The sequence below is a fragment of the Cnephaeus nilssonii genome (genome assembly GCF_951640355.1).
Source record: "Cnephaeus nilssonii genome assembly, chromosome: X".
In the NCBI taxonomy this organism is placed as follows: Eukaryota; Metazoa; Chordata; class Mammalia; order Chiroptera; family Vespertilionidae; genus Cnephaeus; species Cnephaeus nilssonii.
The window spans coordinates 78652442-78672352 of NC_137071.1; the positions used below are offsets into that span (position 1 = coordinate 78652442).

Below are 19911 nucleotides of genomic sequence, written 5' to 3' on the forward strand. Positions count from 1 at the left end.
GTTGGCAGGCAGAAGCGGTTTGGGGCAATCAGGCAGGCAGGCAGGTGAGCGGTTGAGAGCCAGCAGTCCTGGATTGTGAGAGGGATGTCCGACTGCCCATTTAGGGGCTAAATGGGCAGTCAGACATCCCTCAAGGGACACATTCCCTGCCCCCCATGCACAAATTCCGTGCACCAGGCCTCTAGTACAAAGTCTAAAAGACCAGTTTGATTGATCAGTGAAAGTCAGCATTGCATTTATTAGTTGGGAGAAGCGAGCATGGCCAGAACTGAGGAGAAAGTTCTTACATGCTCCCTCCACAGCACTATTAATAACATGAAAGAAGTTATCCAATTTAATCCCAAAGACTGACTTCAAATCAAAACAAAGCAAATAAAAGAAAGCAACAAAAGAACAGCAAGACAGGTGCAAGGCCTCCCCAGGGTTCCTCTAGCTCAGAAAATGGGTAGCCGTGTGAATGTGTGAAAATGTATCTGAGAGTGAGTATGGTGGAGAGTGTGTCTGTGAAGGTCATGTGTGCTTCAGTGGGGACTTTAGGGGAGGAGGACAGACTTGGAAGCTTTGGTGTGAGGGCTAGGCAAATGTGCTCTGACTCAGGGGAGGATTCATTTCTCTTGCTAGGGAGAAGAGAATTTAACTTTTGTCAAACAACTGCATGCTTAATTTCTTTGAAGGGGGGCAGGGAGGACAGTGTCAAACACAGATAGTGTTAATGGCTGCTATTTTAACAATCTAAACTCACTGTCCCAGGGCGCCAGGAGAAACTAAACAGTCTCACTGCAAAGGGTGCAATTTAAAAAAATAAAATAAATAGCTAAAGGCACACTCACACTGAACTTTGCCCAACTCGGTGTCAATCAACAAGTTTCCATTGAATGCTGGACAGGCCAACTTCTCTTCCAAAGTGAACACAGAAAACATTGTAAGTTCAGTTTGGGGGCAGCTGGATGATATTCTGTATCCTATCCTTCCCAGCATTTTCTCCCCTTTTGTTTCTTCCTTCTTCCAGCTAAGATTTTTATTCACTCATCCAGCCCCTCCCAGGTTAATTTATTTCTAATGCATCTCCCTGGCTCTGGCCCTAAGTGCTGTGGTTCTTCTATTTTGTGTTTCCACACATGAGGACAGACCTGTGGACCTGGGCTTCAAGGCAGTTTGCATTGTCTATAAAACAACACCTTCCCACATGCCATGTGTTTCAATGGAGATGAGAAAGTCAACCCAAATGTATACAAACTAATGCTATGACTCCACTTGAAAAACTGACATTTTGCTAAGCCACATGCTGAAAAATTGTATTGTCCAGTGTTAGGATATGGCCTAGGCACATATTTGAAACCAACCAGATACAGCCACCTAAATCTTAGCATAAAATCCCCATCTCCCTCCTGGTCAGCTTGTTCCCATTTCCCCAGACCAAACTCTGGCCCTGCATTCTAAAATAATAAAAAGAGGAAGGCTGGGGTGGGTAGATGGGTGGGAAGAGATCAACCAAACAACTTATATGCATATATGCATAACACATGGACACAGACAATAGGGTGGTGTAGGCCTGGGGTGGGAAATGAGGGCAGGCTAGAAGGCGTCAATGGAGGGAAAAGGGGACATATCTAATACTTTTAACAATAAAGATTTAAAAAATAAAAAGAACTTGCGTTTATCAAGGGAAGACTATGGGCCAGGCTCAGTGCTAAGCCCCTTACATGTACTAATTCATCTCAGCCTCACAATGGTCCTCTGAGGCAGGAATTATTATCCCCTCACATAGCTGATCACACACACACTCTCACCAACTCAGAAATGCACCTCACATACACTTGCACTCATATTGAGTGTGTGTAAAGTGAATGAAGGCCCTCTGCACTGTCTCTTCGGTACTCACTTCTTCAAGGTTCCCTCCACATAGTTTTTCCACTAACATCTAGAATTCTATCTATAGTGAATTCTTTTAGTTAAGCATTGACCTTTTTGCTGCTAAAGAATGAATCTCCCTAAAGAGACAACCCAGTCAGCCTAATTCTCATCAGATAGTGACTATTTGGGAATTGAGTGGCTGGGAGAAAGGTGAGGATGTGGTGATTGAGGGAGGAACTGAGTGCAAAAGATGCCTGGGAACATCAAAGATACACTTTACTTACTCTTGATGTTTGCAGTGGGCTTGCTCTACAAAATAATGTCTAACCAAAAGACATAGGAGGTCCTTTGTGTCTGGGTTCCATCAACCTGACCTTTTAAGCTTCCTCCTTTCCACACAGATCACACCCACCCCAGTCTTGTTTCCACACATGCCTTTGCACCTGCTTTGCCCCTCTCCCTTTTCCATCTGGCAAAGTCCCATTCATCTCTCAGTACCCAGTTTGAATGTCCACTCTTCTCTGAGGAGCCAAGCTCTTGGATCTTTGTAGAATGTCTCTCTCCCTTCCCTCTATGACTATCCCGACCTTGTCCACACCTCTACCAGAGTACACATCTCATGGTGTCTTAATGATCTTGTTATGCCTGTATCCCTCACTAGAGTGTGAGCTCCTTGAGGCAGGGACTCTGAAACCCAACACCATATTTGGAACCTGGTCTAAAATTTGCACTCAGTAAATATTCATGAAAGGAATTAATGAGTGAGTGAATGAGTGAATGGATGTATACCACCAACTTCTTGTTCAGAGGAAACTCCCTTCCTTTGGCTTCTCTGGGTAAGGCTATTATCCAGGGTTTTTCAATAGGATCACAACTGGAATTTGGGGTGGCACACTCCCTTCACTGCATTGTGTTCCTACTCATTGTGGGACATTGAACATCCCAATTCCTGGCCACTAAATGCCAAGGACATTCCCCAAATCACTGTGATGACCAAAATAGTTCTCCAACATTTCCAGAGCCCTGGGAGAAGGGGGAGGGCTGATCCTTCCTGGTTGGGAAGTAGGACTACAGCAATGGCTTTCCCCCTCATCTGGTGGTCTGAGAGGACCCCTGCAGTAGGGTCATGCTGGGATGCACTCAAGGTGCTGGATGACAGGCTCCAGTCAAAATGTGAATTAATAAGAAAGTAGTTATTAAAACAGTTCTGGCCTGCTAAAAGGAATTATGGCAGTCTAATCAGCACACAGCAGTACAGAGCAAGGAATCTTGCTCAACAATTTTATGACTGTGGGTGGGGGAAGGGTTCAGGAACAGCCAAGAAACAAAAGAATCCCCATCAAGCTTTCAAGGCAGCCCAGAGATTGTCTCTGAGTGCATTCTCAGCATTACCCCATGTTTCTGCTAAGGGCTCACTCTGCTTTGAAAGCATCAGCATTATCAGGCAGCACATTCATACAGAGTACCTCTGAAATCTAATCAGAAGGAAATAGAAATAAAGCAGAAGTGATGTCATTTATTTTATGCCTTCTGTCTGACACTCATTAACCTGTTACCTGTTTTCTTTAGACATTCCACAAATATTCCCTGAGGCTAGAGACAATAATGTCAGTGCCTGGTTATGGGGGCTGTTATCATTGGGATCTATGGGAACAAGTATCAAAATGCCAGTTTCATTCAGGCTTTGCCAACATTCTCTCTTAATGATGCAATCTAGGGGCTCAGGATTTAAGTCCTTTTTCCCCTTTCTGCACATGGCCTTGTTTATATATACCTTTTTATACTTTTCAAAGCAATTTTTCATATTAACTTAGTTTTCACTGTCAGTGAAAATCTTAGGAAAAGGTAGAAATTATAAATCACATTTTTCAAGCTGAGAAAGCAGACCTAAAGAGGCTAGCCAGCTCGGTAAAAGTCCCACAGTGAATTGGGGAGAGAACAAGTTTAGAGTACATCTCCTTACTAGCCCCATGCCTTCCTCCCTGCATGTCAGCACAGTATAGCCTCACCTGGGGGGAGGAATGTGTACACCATAGGAACAAAGCTCTCTCACTTTCCCAAATGTGGTCCTGATTTGGGAAGCCAAATGGGGCCCTCTGGTCCTGAAGCCAGACAGCTTCATTCAGATGCCAAAGTATTTGTACACAATTCACCTTGGAGGTCAAAACCCCAAATGCTCCAAATGCCTTCTTACTAATTCCAAGGGCATACCTGGAGGACAGAGAATACACCCTTTTCCAGGCTTTGGTACTGATCTGCTTTGTGGAGAAAACAAAAAAGCAAACAAACAAAACCCTGACCAAAATAATGTAAACAATTAAACAAAAGTGACAGCACCTTCCCCCCCCCCCCCCCAACAGCCATATGCACATATACAATCTTATGCTTGACTAGTGGCCCGGTGCATGAAATCCGTGCATGGGGGAGGGGTGTCCCTCAGCCTGCACCCTTTCCAATCTGGGATCCCTCTTGCAATCCGAGACCACTGGCTCCTAACCACTCACCTGCCTGCCTGATCGCCCCTAACCACTGTGCCTTCTGGCCTGATCACCCCTAACTGCCTGTCCCTGCCGGACTGATTGCCCCCAACTCCCTCCTCCCCATTGGCCTGATTGTCCCCAAATGCCCCCCCCAAACAGCCTGCTTGCCCCCAACTGCTCGCCCCTGCCGGACTGATTGCCCCCAACGGCCCCCCGTGCCAGCCTGCTTGCCCCCAACTGCCCTCCCTGCTGGCCTGCTCACCCCCAACTGCTCCTATTGCCGGCCTGATCGCCCCCAATTGCCCCTCCACCAGCCTGATCACCCCCAACTGCCCCCCCACCGGCCTGATCACTCCCAACTGCCCCCCCCCGCCGTTGGCCTGATCGTCCCTAACCGCCTCTGCCTCAGCCCCGCCACCATGTCTTTGCTGGAAGGTCTCCTTGTCTAATTAGCATATTACTCTTTTATTAGTATAGATTGTAACATTTAAAAGCCTTCTGGTCATTTTTGCTTCCAATCATAACCATCTAAAACAAATGAAAATGTAGGGTAATTTAAAAATATATTCTGGGAAATATAACTAAAATATAAATGTCAGTTGAACTGATGATTGTAAAACAAACACCCCTGTAACTACCATATAGGTCAAGAAAACATTGCCAAAAGCCCAAAGGACACCACCCTCCAGACTAGAAATCACCACAATCCTGAATTTTGGAATAATCATTGCCTTGTTTTTTATTATAGTTTTATCACACTTATGCACCTCCCTAAACAATATCATTTTGTTTTACCTGTTTGGAACTTCATATTAATTGACTCACATTGTATGTATTTGTTTGTGTATGTGTCTTGTTTTTACTCAACATTAAGCTTGAGCTGTAATATATTGACATTTTATTGTTGAAAATATTACAGATTTCTACCATTTACCCTCTCCACCCCAGTCACACAACCCCAAAACTGAACTTCTGCTCCCCATATCCATGTCTAGAAGTACTTCCTTGTACTTAACTTTTTTAAAGCTAAAGCTCTTTTTTTCTGCCCGCTTTAGAAATGGAAGGAGAAAGCTGGTCAGCTTCCTCTAAGACCATTTTTTTCTTTCTGAAGATTGTTGAAGTCCCTTCAGTCTTTCTTTCACCAGGCTCATTAATTATACTTTTCCTTCAACATTGCCTTGTAAGTTTGATACTCTGATCCTTTAATAATCTTTCTAATAAAACCATACGGAATGGCGCCAGGCATGATTTCCCTCAAAAAGCAATCTCAGAGGAGGCCCTTTTGGAAATGTACTTCTCCAGATAAAGGGAAATATGGATACAATCCCTATGGATTTCTCCAAATGATGAAAAACCTGCAGGTAACCAGTTCCTACTAGATGATGTTCTCTGAAGTTTCCTGGGAAATGTTAATAAGGAATGTGTCTGTCTTTTAAAACCCAGCATTTCACACAGTTACTGCTTGTCATGGCTGTCATTCTTCAAGACAGTGTGGTCTCTGGGGTCCTCCTCATCCTATGAAATATGTGCTCAGAAAATCAACATTTGTAAGGTTCTTTTAAGACCCTTTGGTTGTCTCCTGACATCCTCAGGGATCTCTACTACCGGCCTCTTCTTAAATTTATTTCCGTGCTTCTCGCCACTTTTTTAAAAGAGAGAAACACTACAACATGGGTGAACCTTGAAAACATTGTGCTAAGTGAAATAAACCAGTCACAGGAGGAAATACAGAGTGTGGCAAGTGTAGGTTTACAGTTGTGAATATGAAAAATAGTTTATTCTTGTGTTATTATTTTCCATATGAACAACTATAAACCTACTTTTGCCCAACCCTGTATACTGTATGATTCCACTTATATGAGATATCTAGTCAAACTCATAGGAGAAAGATAGCAGAATGAGGGTTGCCAGGATCTGGGAGAGGGGAAAATGCAGAGTTGTTTAATGGATACAGAATTTCAATTTGGAAAGATGAAAAAATTCTGGAGGTGGATGGTGCTGATGGCCCAACAATGTAAATGCACTTAATGCCACAGAGCTATATCCTTAGAAGTGGTTATAATGGTGAATTTTATGTTATGTATATTTTACTACAATAATTTTTAAAGCAAATAAAAATATTTTTTTAAAGAAAGAAAGGAAGGAAGAAGGGAGCAAAGTCAAAGAGGGAGGAAGGGAAGCAGAGAAACAAAACAGGGAAGAAAGAAAGCCAAATTTCCTTACCCCTCCTTCTCAGTCCCATTTCTCTATTAAAATAATAAAGGAACACATCATATAAAAGGTATGACAGTGAATGTGGACTCTGATTTGGCCTTAGATCCCCAAGAGCATGATCTTGTGAAGGTAGAGAAATCAGAGTTGTATGAATTTGCTAAAGAAAAAACATACAGCTTGCAGGGACACTTGCCTTATATTTTAAAAATATATTCTTACTAATTTTTAGAGAGAGAGGAAGGAAGAAGGATAGATAGAAACATCTATAATAATAAAAGCGTAATATGCTAATTAAACTGGACATCCTTCCAAAAGATCTTCCGGACAAAGCTGGGGCTGCTAGGGAAGCCCAGGTCCCGGGTGCCAGAGGTAAGCTGGTGCCGGCAGCCGGGAGAAGGAAGGCCTACCAGTACTCTTGCATGAATTTCGTGCATTGGGCCTCTAGTCAATGATAAGAGAGAAACATTATCTATCGGCTGCTTCCTACACACCCCCTACTGGGGATCGAGCCTGCAACCAGGGCATGTGCCCTAACCAGGAATTGAATCCCCAAGACCTCTTGGTTCCTGGGTGGAAGCTCAACCACTTAGCCACAATGGCTAGGCCACTTGCCTTATTTTTATGTTTTAAAAGTAACCTCTACTACCAAGTTTGATGTCTTCCCCTTCCTCCCCAAAATAAAAAAATCCAACCAACCTTCTTCCCCTGCTGCAACCAACTTTGATTTATCCCATTCTTCCTCCCCCTTTTTTTTAAAAATTGATTTGAGAAACATCAACTCGCCTTGATAAGGGATCGAACCCACAACCTGAGTATGTGCACTGACTAGGAATCAAATCTGCCACCTTTTGGTGTATGGGATAACACTCCAACCAACTGAGCCATACAGGCCAGGGTGATTTATCTTATTCTTTAAAGATACAGTATATATACTTCATAGTGTCTCTCCAACTCAGGGAGTAGGAAAAAAAATCTGTTTCAGCAGCCACCCATCTATTGCTAAACCAGATTCTCTGGTTTTAGCTTATATGTAGCAAAGAAAAGGGATGACACATTAAGACATTTATAAAATAAACTACTGTGATAGCCAAAAATGGAGTCCTGTGATGAGGTGTATTTTGGAGATTTTAATAACTGACACCCTAAGTCTGCCAGTTTTTAAGATCACTTATAGGGAAGAGCTGACTGTGTAAAAATCCAAATGCAAAAATCAGATGAAAATCATTCCAATAAAGACTGTTATTTATTTTAGTGGCTGTAAATAATCTGGTAAACCTTTGGGGTTATAGTTATTTTGCATCCAAAACCCTGAAGTGAAACCCTTTGGCTCTAGGCAACAGATAGGGAAGATATTTGGTTACTTCAGGAACATACTGAATTAAATTAACAAACCCAAAGTGAAAAACTTGAGAGTGGGCAACTCACCCCAGAAACCACTGTGTCCTCTGCTACGAACAAATAACTTACCATTGATATTATGGAGAGGTTTGGTGCTCTGAAGGATTATGGGGAAGGTTTTAAACCTGATTCCCTAGTCTCTTCTTACAGTGCTACCCTCTCCCTCCAATCCAATAACTCTTCCAGGTATCCAGTCAGTGGCTTTGGGATTTCTCACCCCACCCCCACTTCTACCATCAAATTCTACTTTCTAGATCCTCTGTGCAGATTAAATTAAAATGATTAACTTAAGAGTTAAGTGACCCTTTGAAAGATAGATGGGTTTATCAGGCATCAAAGCCTCAATTCAAAAGATGAAGCTGTAATAACAATAGCATTTCAGGTTTCAGGCAACTTGGCAGGAAAGGTCACAGGAAATCAAGGTAATACTCACCTGTTCCACTTATTCATAGAGCAGGCCCTGGTTTAACGGTCAGCCATGCAACCAGATAGAAAGCTCACTACAGGACCTTTTACTAAAGCTTTCTTTAACATACCCCAGGATATGATTCCAGTTTCAAAATAAGTTGAAAACAGATTAAGTTGAAAACACTAATTTTATTTCAAACTATGTTGATTGCCTTTCCCTTTGAGAGTTTCATTTGTTTATTAGCAGAAATTCCTGGGCTAATTCAGAGCAATGCCATTCATTTCTCGCCAAAAACAAGTCATGAACAATGGGTGGGGTTCAGGGGATGCTCCCCATGGAGAGTCCTTCTTTCTGGACATGAAAATCAGGGGCTCTGAATGTGGAAGATGGCAGAAAGAAAGTCTTTGGATGGGAGCTCCGGGAAAGCAGGGAGGTCGGTAAGATGAAACTGTGCACATGTTGCTTCAGGCTTGGTCCTGGGGCAGTGTCACACAGTCAAAGTATGTTCCCACCAGAGAAACAATGTTGTCATGTTGCTCCCTGCCCTCTGCAGATACATAGGGCCCTCTACTTCAAGATCTTACCTGGGACTGTTCTCTTTAGGCAGCGCTTTTGATGCCTTTTATTAACATCTCCCCTGGGCCCTATTACCATATTGCAGGCCCCAGTCCAATTTCATGAGAATTGAGGTGTTTGTTTAAAGGGAAAAATACCCACTGAACCCATGTGGATCTAAATTTTTAGTGTAGGGCTTGGGAGTCTGTACTTTTCAACAATCACAAGGTTATCTTTAAGCACACTAAAGTTTGAGTAACATTGGTTTGGGGTATTGTTCTAAAGTGGCCCACTACTCTAATAAACTTCTCCAAACTAAGGTACTATATATACCAATAGGTTATTGCTATAATATAAATAACTTCTGAAAATTCAATGGCATAATACAAGATTAAAGAACACTAATCCTGCAACGTGTTCTATAAAAAAGTTGGTCCTATGGGTAAATAAGTTTGGAAAATACTGCATCTCTTACATCTCTCATGTAGATTCACATTATGTATTAATATGTTAAAGGCTCTGAGAAGTCCTGCATTAAAAGAAACCTGTTTATCTTTCTCTAGTACAGAAACGCTCTCGAGTTTATTTGACCATATATATGTTTTCCCTAGTAAACCTATTATTGTCTCATAAAATTGTGTGCCTTGCAACAAACTTTGGGAAACACTGCCTTCACCCAGAATAGTGATTTATGGTGGAGGCTTCCTAATTGTAGAAAGTCAATGGAAGATTTGTTATCCCCAAAGGAAGCACCACCTTCCTCACCTTTGTGTGGGGCCAGCTTTGGGTAATGTCCATTGAAAGAAATAGAAGAGTTCTGCTCTACCATGATAGAACACCATAGTTTTCCTAAATCCTGTTCTCATAAGGGCTTTCAGCATAATAAATGAAAATAATATTCCTTTTAAAAAGCAATGAAATCCCTAGGATTTACCAGAGATAAGGATCATTTCACCTAGCAAAAGACAGGTTGGTGCCACTTTCCTGAAGAACAATTTAACCCTTCATACTCTGCACAGCAGTAATTGTTCAAGGGCCAAGTATATGAAGAAAAAATGGAAATAAAACATGGAAGATAGTGAAATGGCTTCAAGAGGTAAGAAAGCAGTCAGTGTGGTTATGGGTGATCTAATAATCGATAGTGAACATCTTTGTTGCTACATCTCAACAATCAGTCTAAGAATACTAACAATGGTAATAATAACAATAAAGTAAAATCTCTGCTATCCAGAGACCAACATTCCATAATGTTCAGGATTTTTGATAGCTGCTAATCAAGAAAGAGTTGTGTGTGTTTTTTAATACATTAGTCTTTTTGCAGGTAAAAAAAATGGCCCCCCAATTGATCATCTTGCATACTATAGCTATTGTAATTGCCTTATTGGAGGAAAACAGTATGCTAATTGGCTGTTATTGTTTAAAAGGAATTGACCTTTTTCAATAAAATCTAAGAGACAAATGAATACACAATTTATAGAAGAACAAAATAAGTTAGGGGAGAATTATGGAGATCAGATATGGATGATGGCAACAGCAGTAATTGTGAGGATGGCAGACAGCCAACACTCAAAGAAATAAACAGAAAGAAGATGGGGTGGCTTTAAAATTGGGGAGAGATTCCTCAATAAGTTACATATAGGATTACCATATGACTCAGAAATTCCACTCTTAGGTATTATACCCCAAATAATTTAAAACATAAGCCACACAAAAACTTGTATATGGAAACTTGTACTTGTTCTTAGTAGCATTATTCACAAAAGCCAAAAGGTGGCAACAACACAAATGCCCATCAAATGATGAATGGATAAACAAAATGTGGTGTATCAATACAATGGAATATTATTCAGTCACAAAAAGGAATGACATGGTACATTGTGAATTAATCTTGAAAACATTATGCTAAGTGGAAGAAGCCAGACACAAAAGGCCATCCGATATAATAAAGAGCTAATATGTAAATGGTCATCACACCCTCATGCCATCACATAGTCACGGCTCAGACACTCAACACTGGGGAGAGAAGAATGGGGACCAGCCAGGCACAAATGAGCTCATGAGAGAGGAATGGGGACCAGCCAGGCTGCGGCCTGGGATGGGGACAAGCCACTTGCCCCGAAGTCCTGAGTGCCAGCAGCTGTGCCTGTGCCTGCAGCGCAGGAGAGGGATAAGCCACATGCCCTGCGGTCCTGGGCACAAGCTGCTGCGCCTGTGCCTGCGGCTTGAGAGAGGGACAAGCTGCCTGCCCCACGGTCCCAGGTGCCAGCAGCTGCGCCTGCAGCCCGGGAGAGGTACAAGCCGCATGCCCTGTGGTCCTCTGCACCAGTGGCTGCACCTGCACCTGCGGCCCGGCCCGGGAGAGGAACAAGCCACACGCCCCATGGTCCTGGGAGCCAATGCCTGGGGCTGGGGCCCAGGAGAGGGACAAGCCGCACGTCCCTCAGTCCTGGGCATCAGCGGCTGCGCCTGCACTTGTGGCCTGGCCCAGGAGAGGAACAAGCCACCTGCCCCACAATCCCAGGCACCAGTGGCTATGCCTGCAGCCCAGGAGAGGGATAAGCTTCCCACCCCGTGGTCCCAGGAGCCAGGCCTGCAGCTGTGGCCTGGGAGAGGGACAAGCCGCCTGCCCTGCAGTCCCCGGGGCCTGTGGCTGTGGCCCAGGCGAAGCTGCCCGCCCAAGGTCCCCTGTGGCTGCGGCCAGCCCAGGAGAAGCCAGCCCGGGTCCTGGGTGCCTGCAGCCAGCCAGAGGGAGGGAAGCCCGGGTCTCAGGTGCCTGCGATTGGCTTGAGGAGGGAATCCTGGATCCTGGGTGCGGGGCGAGGCAGAGGTGGCTAGGGGCAATCAGGCCAGAAGGGAAGCAGTTAGGGGTGATCAGGCAGGCAGGCAGAGGTGGTCAGGGGAGATCAGGGAGGCAGGCAGGCAAGCGATTAGGAGCCAGCGGTCCCAGATTGTGAGAGACAGTCAGACATCCCCCTGGATTTGAGAGGGTCCTGGATTTGAGAGGGTGCAGGTCGGGCTGAGGGACACCCCCCACCCTGTGCATAAATTTCATGCACCGGGCTTCTAGTGTACAATATAATTCCATTTATATGAAATTTGTAGAATATGAAAATCCATAGAAACAGAAAGCAGATTAATGGTCACCAGGACCTGGGAGGTAATGGGGAGTGATTATTTAATTGATGTAGAGTTTCCCTTTTGGGTGGTGAAAAATTGCGGAACTAGATTAGTGGTGATGATTATACAACATTGTGAATGTTCTTAATGCCATTGAATTATGCACTTTAAAATCATACAGTTTATATTATGTGTATTTTACCACAATAAAAAAAAACCCTTGAGATTTTGCACTTAAAAATAAAATTAGGAGGAGCGATAAAGTCCTATCTACTTGAATATTGTAAAATTGGAAGTAACACATATGGACATAGACATTGTCATAGAACTAAACTCTCTTTTTTACATAAAAAGGAGATGGGAGGAAAGAGGAACATAATATGTAGATAGGTCAGTAATTACAGACCAAAACAAAAAAAAACAAAAAACCAACAATAGATTCAGAGTGGTCCAGTGACTTGCAATCCTCATTCTAAAATGTTAAAGGCAAAATTCTATAAATCTACCTCATCTTCTATAGATTTTTTTCTGCTGCAGTATAGATTTGTATAATCCAAACTTGTTCATATGTGAGTGGTCAATAAGAGAATGATGTTGTTATAATATAGAAATTGCATTTGTTCATTCATGATTTTTCCTAGCAAATTAATAGTTTGCACCATTAAGTGATAGCAGCTGAATAGCAAGTATACCAAGACAACTGAAATCAGCCAACCATGATGGAATACAGTACTCTATCTTATTCTTATTCACCCCACTTTCCTCCTCTTGGCTGTTTGACTGTACACTCTGACTTATGAGTATTTATTACATGATTCTCTCTGATCTTTGTGCATTTTTCTCCTGTTGCTCTAACTCAGAAGCTTCAATCCTTCCTTACACTCTCTTCCTTCAAGCTAATGTCACCATTTTGAGAAGTGAAGTCTATACTTAGAGTAATATTCTTTTTTTAAAATATGTTTTTATTGATTTCAAAGAGGAAGGGATAGGGAAAGAGAAATAGAAACATCAATGATGAGAGAGAATCATTGATTGGCTGCCTCTTGCACAACCCCCACTGGGGATCGAGCCCGCAATCCGGGCACATGCCTTGACCAGGAATTGAGCCAGTGACCTCTTGGTTCATAGGTCAAAACTCAACCACTGAGCCATGCCAGTCAGGCTACAGTAATATTCTTTTATTTATTAGAAATTTAAGATGCCTTTTTAAACTGTGCTAGTATTTTATTAGTATAGTTTTTTTTGTTATTACTCTGGTTACAAAGTTGCATAAATTTCTAATTGTTTTCTCCAGTCTTGTTTTTTCCTTAAGCCTTGTTATTTTTCAGTGTATAGTTTGGCAGAATGGGAGAATTTTTCATAAATGCACATATTACATTATAGTAGAAACTAGAGACCTGGTGCATGAAATTAATGCATGGGGGGCTGCCCCTCAGCCCAGCCTGCACCCTCTCCAATCCGGGACACCTCAGGATCAGGCCTAAACTGGCAGTCGGACATTCCTTTCACAATCCAGGACCTCTGGCTCCTAACTGCTCATCTGCCTGCCTGCCTGATCGCCCTTAACTGGCCCTCCTGACAGCCTGATCACCCCTAACTGCCTCTACCTGCTGACCTGATCATCCCTAACTGCCCCTCCTGCCAGCCTTGTCGCCCCCAACTGCCCCCCTGCCAACCTGGTCGCCCCCCACTGCCCCTTGCCAGCCTGGTCGCTCCTAACTGCCACCCCCACCAGCGTGGTCACCCCTTTCTGCCCCCCTGCTGGCCTGATCATCTCTCACTGCCCCCCTCTGCTAGCCTGGTTGCTCCTCACTGCCCCCCCTGCTGGCCTGGTCACCCCACGCAGCCTGTTTGGTCATCTGTTCGGTTGTTTCGGATGTGATGGCCCATGGCTCTTTATATATATATAGATGCTTGTATTCTCTAGCTAGCTCACAACCCAACTCCTGTTGAATGAGAAATGACATTAGGCTTCTAGTTTCTCCTTACAGGAATACACAGACTCCAGTGAATCACTGGAAAAGTCATTTCCTTAACCTACCTTGAATTTAAAAGGCTGGAGTGAGGGGTGTCTCTCTTAGCAAAACCACACTTTTACTGCCCATATTAAAACGATATCACAGAGCTAAACATTTTCACACCTAGCCAAAAGGAAACACTATGGATTAGGTCTCTGGTAACAGATCAAAGAAGATATTTTGGCAATTTTATAACAGCTCTTTTTTAAAATAATATTTACTTTTTAAATTTTTATTTATTTCAGAGAGGAAGGGAGAGGGAGAGATAGAAACATCAATGATGATGCCGAAACCGGTTTGGCTCAGTGGATAGACCGTCGGTCTGCGGACTGAGGGGTCCCAGGTTCGATTCCGGTCAAGGGCATGTACATAGGTTGCGGGCACATCCCCGGTAGGGGGTGTGCAGGAGGCAGCTGGTCGATGTTTCTCTCTCATCGATGTTTCTAGCTTCTATTCCCTCTCCCTTCGTCTCTGAAAGAAAAATCAATAAAATAAAATAAAATAAAGAAACATCAATGATGAGAGATAATTAATTACCTACTGCCTCTTGCATGCCCCCTACTGGGGATCAAGCCTGCAACCTGGGAATGTGCCCTTGACTGGAATCGAACCCAGGACCCTTCAGTCTGCAGGCTGATGCTTTATCCACTGAGCCAAACCGGCTAGGGCATAACAGCTCTTTAATGACCTGAGAATGTTGGAATTTAAGGGAACTCAAATGCATTAATTCTGAATAGTAAATTCTTAATGGAATGACCATTAAAAAAAACAACACTTAGATAATATCATGATTTAAGATCCTGGTAGTTATAAAAGTCTTTTTTGGTGATAAAATTATATAGAAAGAACAAATGGAAAGAAGTCATAGTCTTTCTCTTTACCTCTAACTTTACCATTTCACTCCCCCAAAAGAGAAGAAGTGGAATTTCATTCCTACAAATTTCTTTTTTTTTTAATTTGGAAATTTTTATTTAAATGTTTTGTGTTCCCTTTTAACCAACACCCAAAACAGAAAAAAATTGCCATTCAGATCAGGAGAGTCACTTCAAAGAGGAGCTGGCATGTGTGTGCTGAGCTGGAAAGTGTCTGCCCTGCCATGCTGCTCTTCCCAGCCCATGGCACCTGGCATGGGACAGCCAATCCCAGGAGCTGGCTTCCTGGGATCCTATAAATTTCTTATTACTGGAGACTACAGAGAGTCCTGATTAGAGACTGGAATGGATTTCATGACCTTTCTGACTTCTGTGCAGTCTTGACTTTTTCCATTAAGTATCTTCTAGCCTCGATGTAGCACCAGCTTCTTTGGGCCCAGTAGAGCCCTGTGGTATGTGACCAAGACTTGACCTCTGTCATGGAAACTTAGGGAAGTGTTGATGAAAAAAATTCATTTGCTCTTCACAGGAAACAGTATAGATTTCTCTCTTGTAATTCTGGAAAAGCAGTCTGCATACTCTGATTTCCATGGTTCAGCAGGAGATCCAGGAGATAACCTCAAATGCAGGTCGGGACCTTGGAAATTGCAGGAGTGTTGGAAATTGCAGGAGTGGGGAGTGTAGAAAGCAAGAGCCATGGGAAACGCAAACAAATGGGGATGGTGGTTTCTCTATCCTCTCTAATGGGAGATGAGCTATAGGCATGCCTACTAGGACTTGACCAATCAAGTCCATCACTACCCAGGTGAATACTCCATGAAGTTGATACTGTTGATATAGCATAATGTGTAAAACTAAAGCCATGGGTATATGGTTTTCTTGTTTGTTTTCTCTTTTATATAGAACTTTTTTATTATCTTAGCTTTAAACATTCTATTTTTAAGTCAGGATATTTTCATCACAGTGCCTTGCATTGGGTTAAGACAGAAAACTAGATCCTCTTCCTTTGACCAAACATTCCTGTGGTCCTGAAGTCATGAACTTCCTCATGCTGAATAATCACCGGGGTGAAAAAAATATAAAAGAGTCATCACATCCATTGCCCTGTCTCAAAGCAGAACTGTGCCAACTCTATTTCAGATGGGTGGGTACCTTTTGATTTCCAGAAATATAAAGCAAAGAGACTAAAATTCTCCTTAGTCAGTTATTCTAAGTTTTAATGACAATTATGTCCTAAAGTTCTTCCTTTTATCAAACTCCATTCTTCCCTGCTATAGTTTAATCCCGTTTACTCTTTTTTATCTTTAATATAAAGTATAGCTGGTTTTCATTCCAGTTCAATATGGCAAAGAGGGTACATGAGAAAAGTCCTTGTTCTTTTCCAAAGAAGAGTGATAATAAAAAGTAAAATTAAAAATAAATCAATAAACTTTAAAACTTCAAAATCATGGTCAGGAATGAAAGATGACTCTTATGGAATAAAACATAGAAGGAAACAAAGTACAGCAATAATTGGGGCCAAAACCATATCGTCCATTGGCAGCTGGGACTGGATACAGACAGTTGGGGCCACATAGCCGAGCAGGAACTATGGCGTACAATTTGCAGGGGACTAGGGTCATACTCCTCACATGTAAACAAGGACTGATGTAGCACTGCCCACCCCATTTTTTCCCCTAAAATGATCTGACTGACCAAGGTAGGTCCCAGTCTAAGATGATTATCAGGGACTAGCATTGCATAAGAAAACACAAGTAAAGACAGACCATCCAGGCATGAGGAAGTCCAAGATGAAACACTAATATACAACCTGGTTTAGAGCTCGGTAAACTACAAGGCCTGAAACAATTCCACCAGGAAAGAAGGGAAGAGAAAAACTCCCCAGGGATAATGAGTTTTTAAATAAAACTTTTAGGAAAAAAAGGTAAATTCAGAACTAAGAAAAGCTTTCAAGAAACCTAACAAAAGTGAGAATTCAAACTTGAAAAACTATAGATATTTGAACAATATGAAATGGAGTTTAAATAGTTAAATGCCTTAAACAAATAAAGAGAATAAGATCCCAAGAAATAATGACCAGGGTTTATAAAACAGCAACTTGTAGATATTTTTAAATATAATTTAAAAATTGGGGGGAAACAGAGCTATTGAAAATTGAAACAGCAAATAAAACAATAGATGGCATAAATAATAGTCATAAAAAGGTTGGAGAAAGAATTCATGAATTGGAGGACAGAATTGAAGTAATATATTATTACAAGGAATATAACAAAATGGAAAAAATAAAGGTGACGTTAAAAGACAAAGAGCATAAATTAAATGAACAGCAACAACATACACCAGGTGGGAGTGGGTAGGAAGAGGTCAACCAAAGAACCTGAATGCATATACGCATAACCCATGGAAACAGACTATGGGGTGGTAAAGGCCTGGGGCTAGAGGAGGTCAATGAGGGAAAAAGGAGATGTATGTAATACTTTCAACAATAAAGGTGTTTTAAAAAAATGAAAAAAAATGATAGAAGGGAAAGAGATAACTTTCACAAAGCTAATGACTAAAAAAATAAATAAAAATAAATTTGAGCCTTTGGGCTGAAAAAATCATGTGCTGATCAAGCTAAATAAAATAAATCACACATCTACACACGTCGTTGTGTACATCAAAGAAAAAGATAAAATATCAAAAGCTAGAAGGAGAAAACAGGCTACCTACAAAAGAACTACAAGCAAACTTCTTATTACAAGCAAAGGAAGTCAACAAACCATTTATTATTAATATCTTCAAAGTGCTAAGGGAAAATATATTCACCTATAATTTTACCCCCAACCAAATTATTATTCAAGAATGAGGGCAAAATAAATACATTTTTGCATATAAGAATTAGGGAACTTTAGTACCACTACCCACAGGAAGAATTGCTAAAGGTTATTGTTAACAAGAAGAAAAATAAACTCACAAGAAAGTGAATTGCAAGAACAAGAAAGAAAAAAAAGTGAACAGCTGGTTTCTATGTATACTCCATAAAATGGGTTTTTTAAGTCTTCAAGACAATGTGTTTATTTCTTTCAATTTTCTCTTTTCTGGGATTTATGACCTCAATTTTTTAGTACTTTATTTTTCTTTCAAAATACTGCTAGCTTATACTTTTTTCTCAATACTTGCTTCCTGCTATTCTGCTGGGGTAAATGATCGCCATACTTCATTCTATGCTCTTATACCCCATGTCTGCCTCATGCCTTAACCTCCTTTCCAAAGAAGAACAATCTCTACATAGCAGGTTCAATTCCTGTGACTTTAGACCACTTTTGAAGTCTTCTGGGAAAAAAACAAAACAGCTTTTACTAGTATAATGCTATATAAAAGCAACTTGGCAGATAAAAGAAAAAGCTCTGCAGATTAACCTCTTTATCAAAAATGTTTCTCAAATCTACCCAAATCCCTCCTATACCACACCCTTGAAATACCGTTAAAGTAGAAAAAGCAAATAAATGTATACAAAAATAGTAAACCTCATTCATTTATGGATTGATTCCAAAAAACAACTTTTAGGTTGATCATATAATGGGTCAGTCTCTTACATCTTGGAGTATATATTATCATCACCAATGCTCAGAACAATAAACCTGTAACATGATATGAGCTTTTGTCACCTGGTAAAGAATCACTTGTGTTCATCAGAGTGCATTTACTGATGCAGGAAAGTTCACTCTATAAAGGTGGTGACAAAAAGGGTTGGGAATTTCTTTTCCATTAAACAAAAACTCACTGTAGCAACATTTCAGTGAACAGAGTTTTCACTGAACCTCATTCCTAGTCCCATTCCTATCATTTTTGTCCTAGCACGTTTGGTTTCTCTCTTGTTCTTCCTTTACTACTTAAAAAATTACCATCAATGCCCTACACTAGTGGTTCTTCACGTTTTTAGTGTCATGTCCAGTGCCTTTAGGAATAACAATAAAGCTATGGATTCTCTCTAAGGGAATTTACACATATTTGTAGTTACACAAAACATGGCAAACAATTTAAAAGGGCTCCTTGACCCCATAACGTTCACCCATGGACCCCAACTGCAGCACCTCCTTCCTAGAGGAAGACAAAAAAGACTTAGAGGACTATAAGGTTTCTACTACCGAGATCCCAAAATTGTCACTTAGCTTTTCCTAGGACTGCTGTTGGACCCACAAACATTCTCTGAATCATTCCACATTTGCACGCCTCTGGTTTGGGAGCCAGGCCCCAGCCAGATGTGAACAAAGTGTCTTTGAGGGAGCCCTTGCCTCAGACAAATACCCTAGCCACAAACCGTGAAAGTAGACATCCTAACAGCCTTGTGAAACAGTCTCTGCCCGCCTTCCCTTTAGATTTGCTCTTAACAATGTGTGCATAATAACTGCAGTCTGGAAGAGGTGACTATTCAGCAGGCAGGCAGCTTTACACTGTCATAAACCTCGCTGTTTCAGCTCCTTTGATTTATGACGAGCCCCTCATCATTTAGAAGCTATGCTCAGATGCAATTCCAGCACTAATTGCACAGGACACGTGCCACCATGCTACAACTCCCTTGGTGCCCACTTCCCATGGCAGGAAGAGGCTGTTTATGGTAAAAAATCTCTGGGTCACAATTCCCTTCCCCCAATTGACATCCACCTTCAAATGATTAAAAGCCCAATGAAATTCTGTTACTGGGTACCCAATAACTTATTAGAGCCTAGAATTTGCCCCACTTGGGCTATAAACAGTATTTAGGGGCAATTGTGGGCTGCCTGAAAGTGTCCTATTGTTATTTCTGTCTGGAAGTTTCCCTTCTGGGGAATTAGAGAGATGGAGTGGGTTGGGTAGAAGAGGAAGGAAGGAGAACCACAGCAGAGAAAGAAAGAGGCTATCAGGTTTACCTGGGCAGCGAGGGCAGCACAGATGAGGAATATGCACGGGAGAGAGGCAATGAAGACTTGGACATCTGACTCGGCTGCAAATCACATTCCCATTCTGAAAGA

The 19911-nt window shown here is 41.8% G+C and overlaps 1 protein-coding gene across 6 annotated transcripts in view; it reads right to left on the reverse strand.

The window, feature by feature from the left end:
- CHRDL1 (chordin like 1) overlaps nucleotides 1–19911 on the reverse strand; it is a gene marked incomplete at its 3' end in the record, with an annotated part of 222344 nt that overhangs the window by 122447 nt on the left and 79986 nt on the right. For all 6 annotated transcript variants that reach the window (XM_079765852.1, XM_079765849.1, XM_079765847.1 and 3 more), the window contains exon 4: nucleotides 19810–19903. In XM_079765852.1, coding sequence (XP_079621978.1) covers nucleotides 19810–19903 — 94 coding nt within the window. The remainder of the gene's footprint in view (nucleotides 1–19809; nucleotides 19904–19911) is intronic.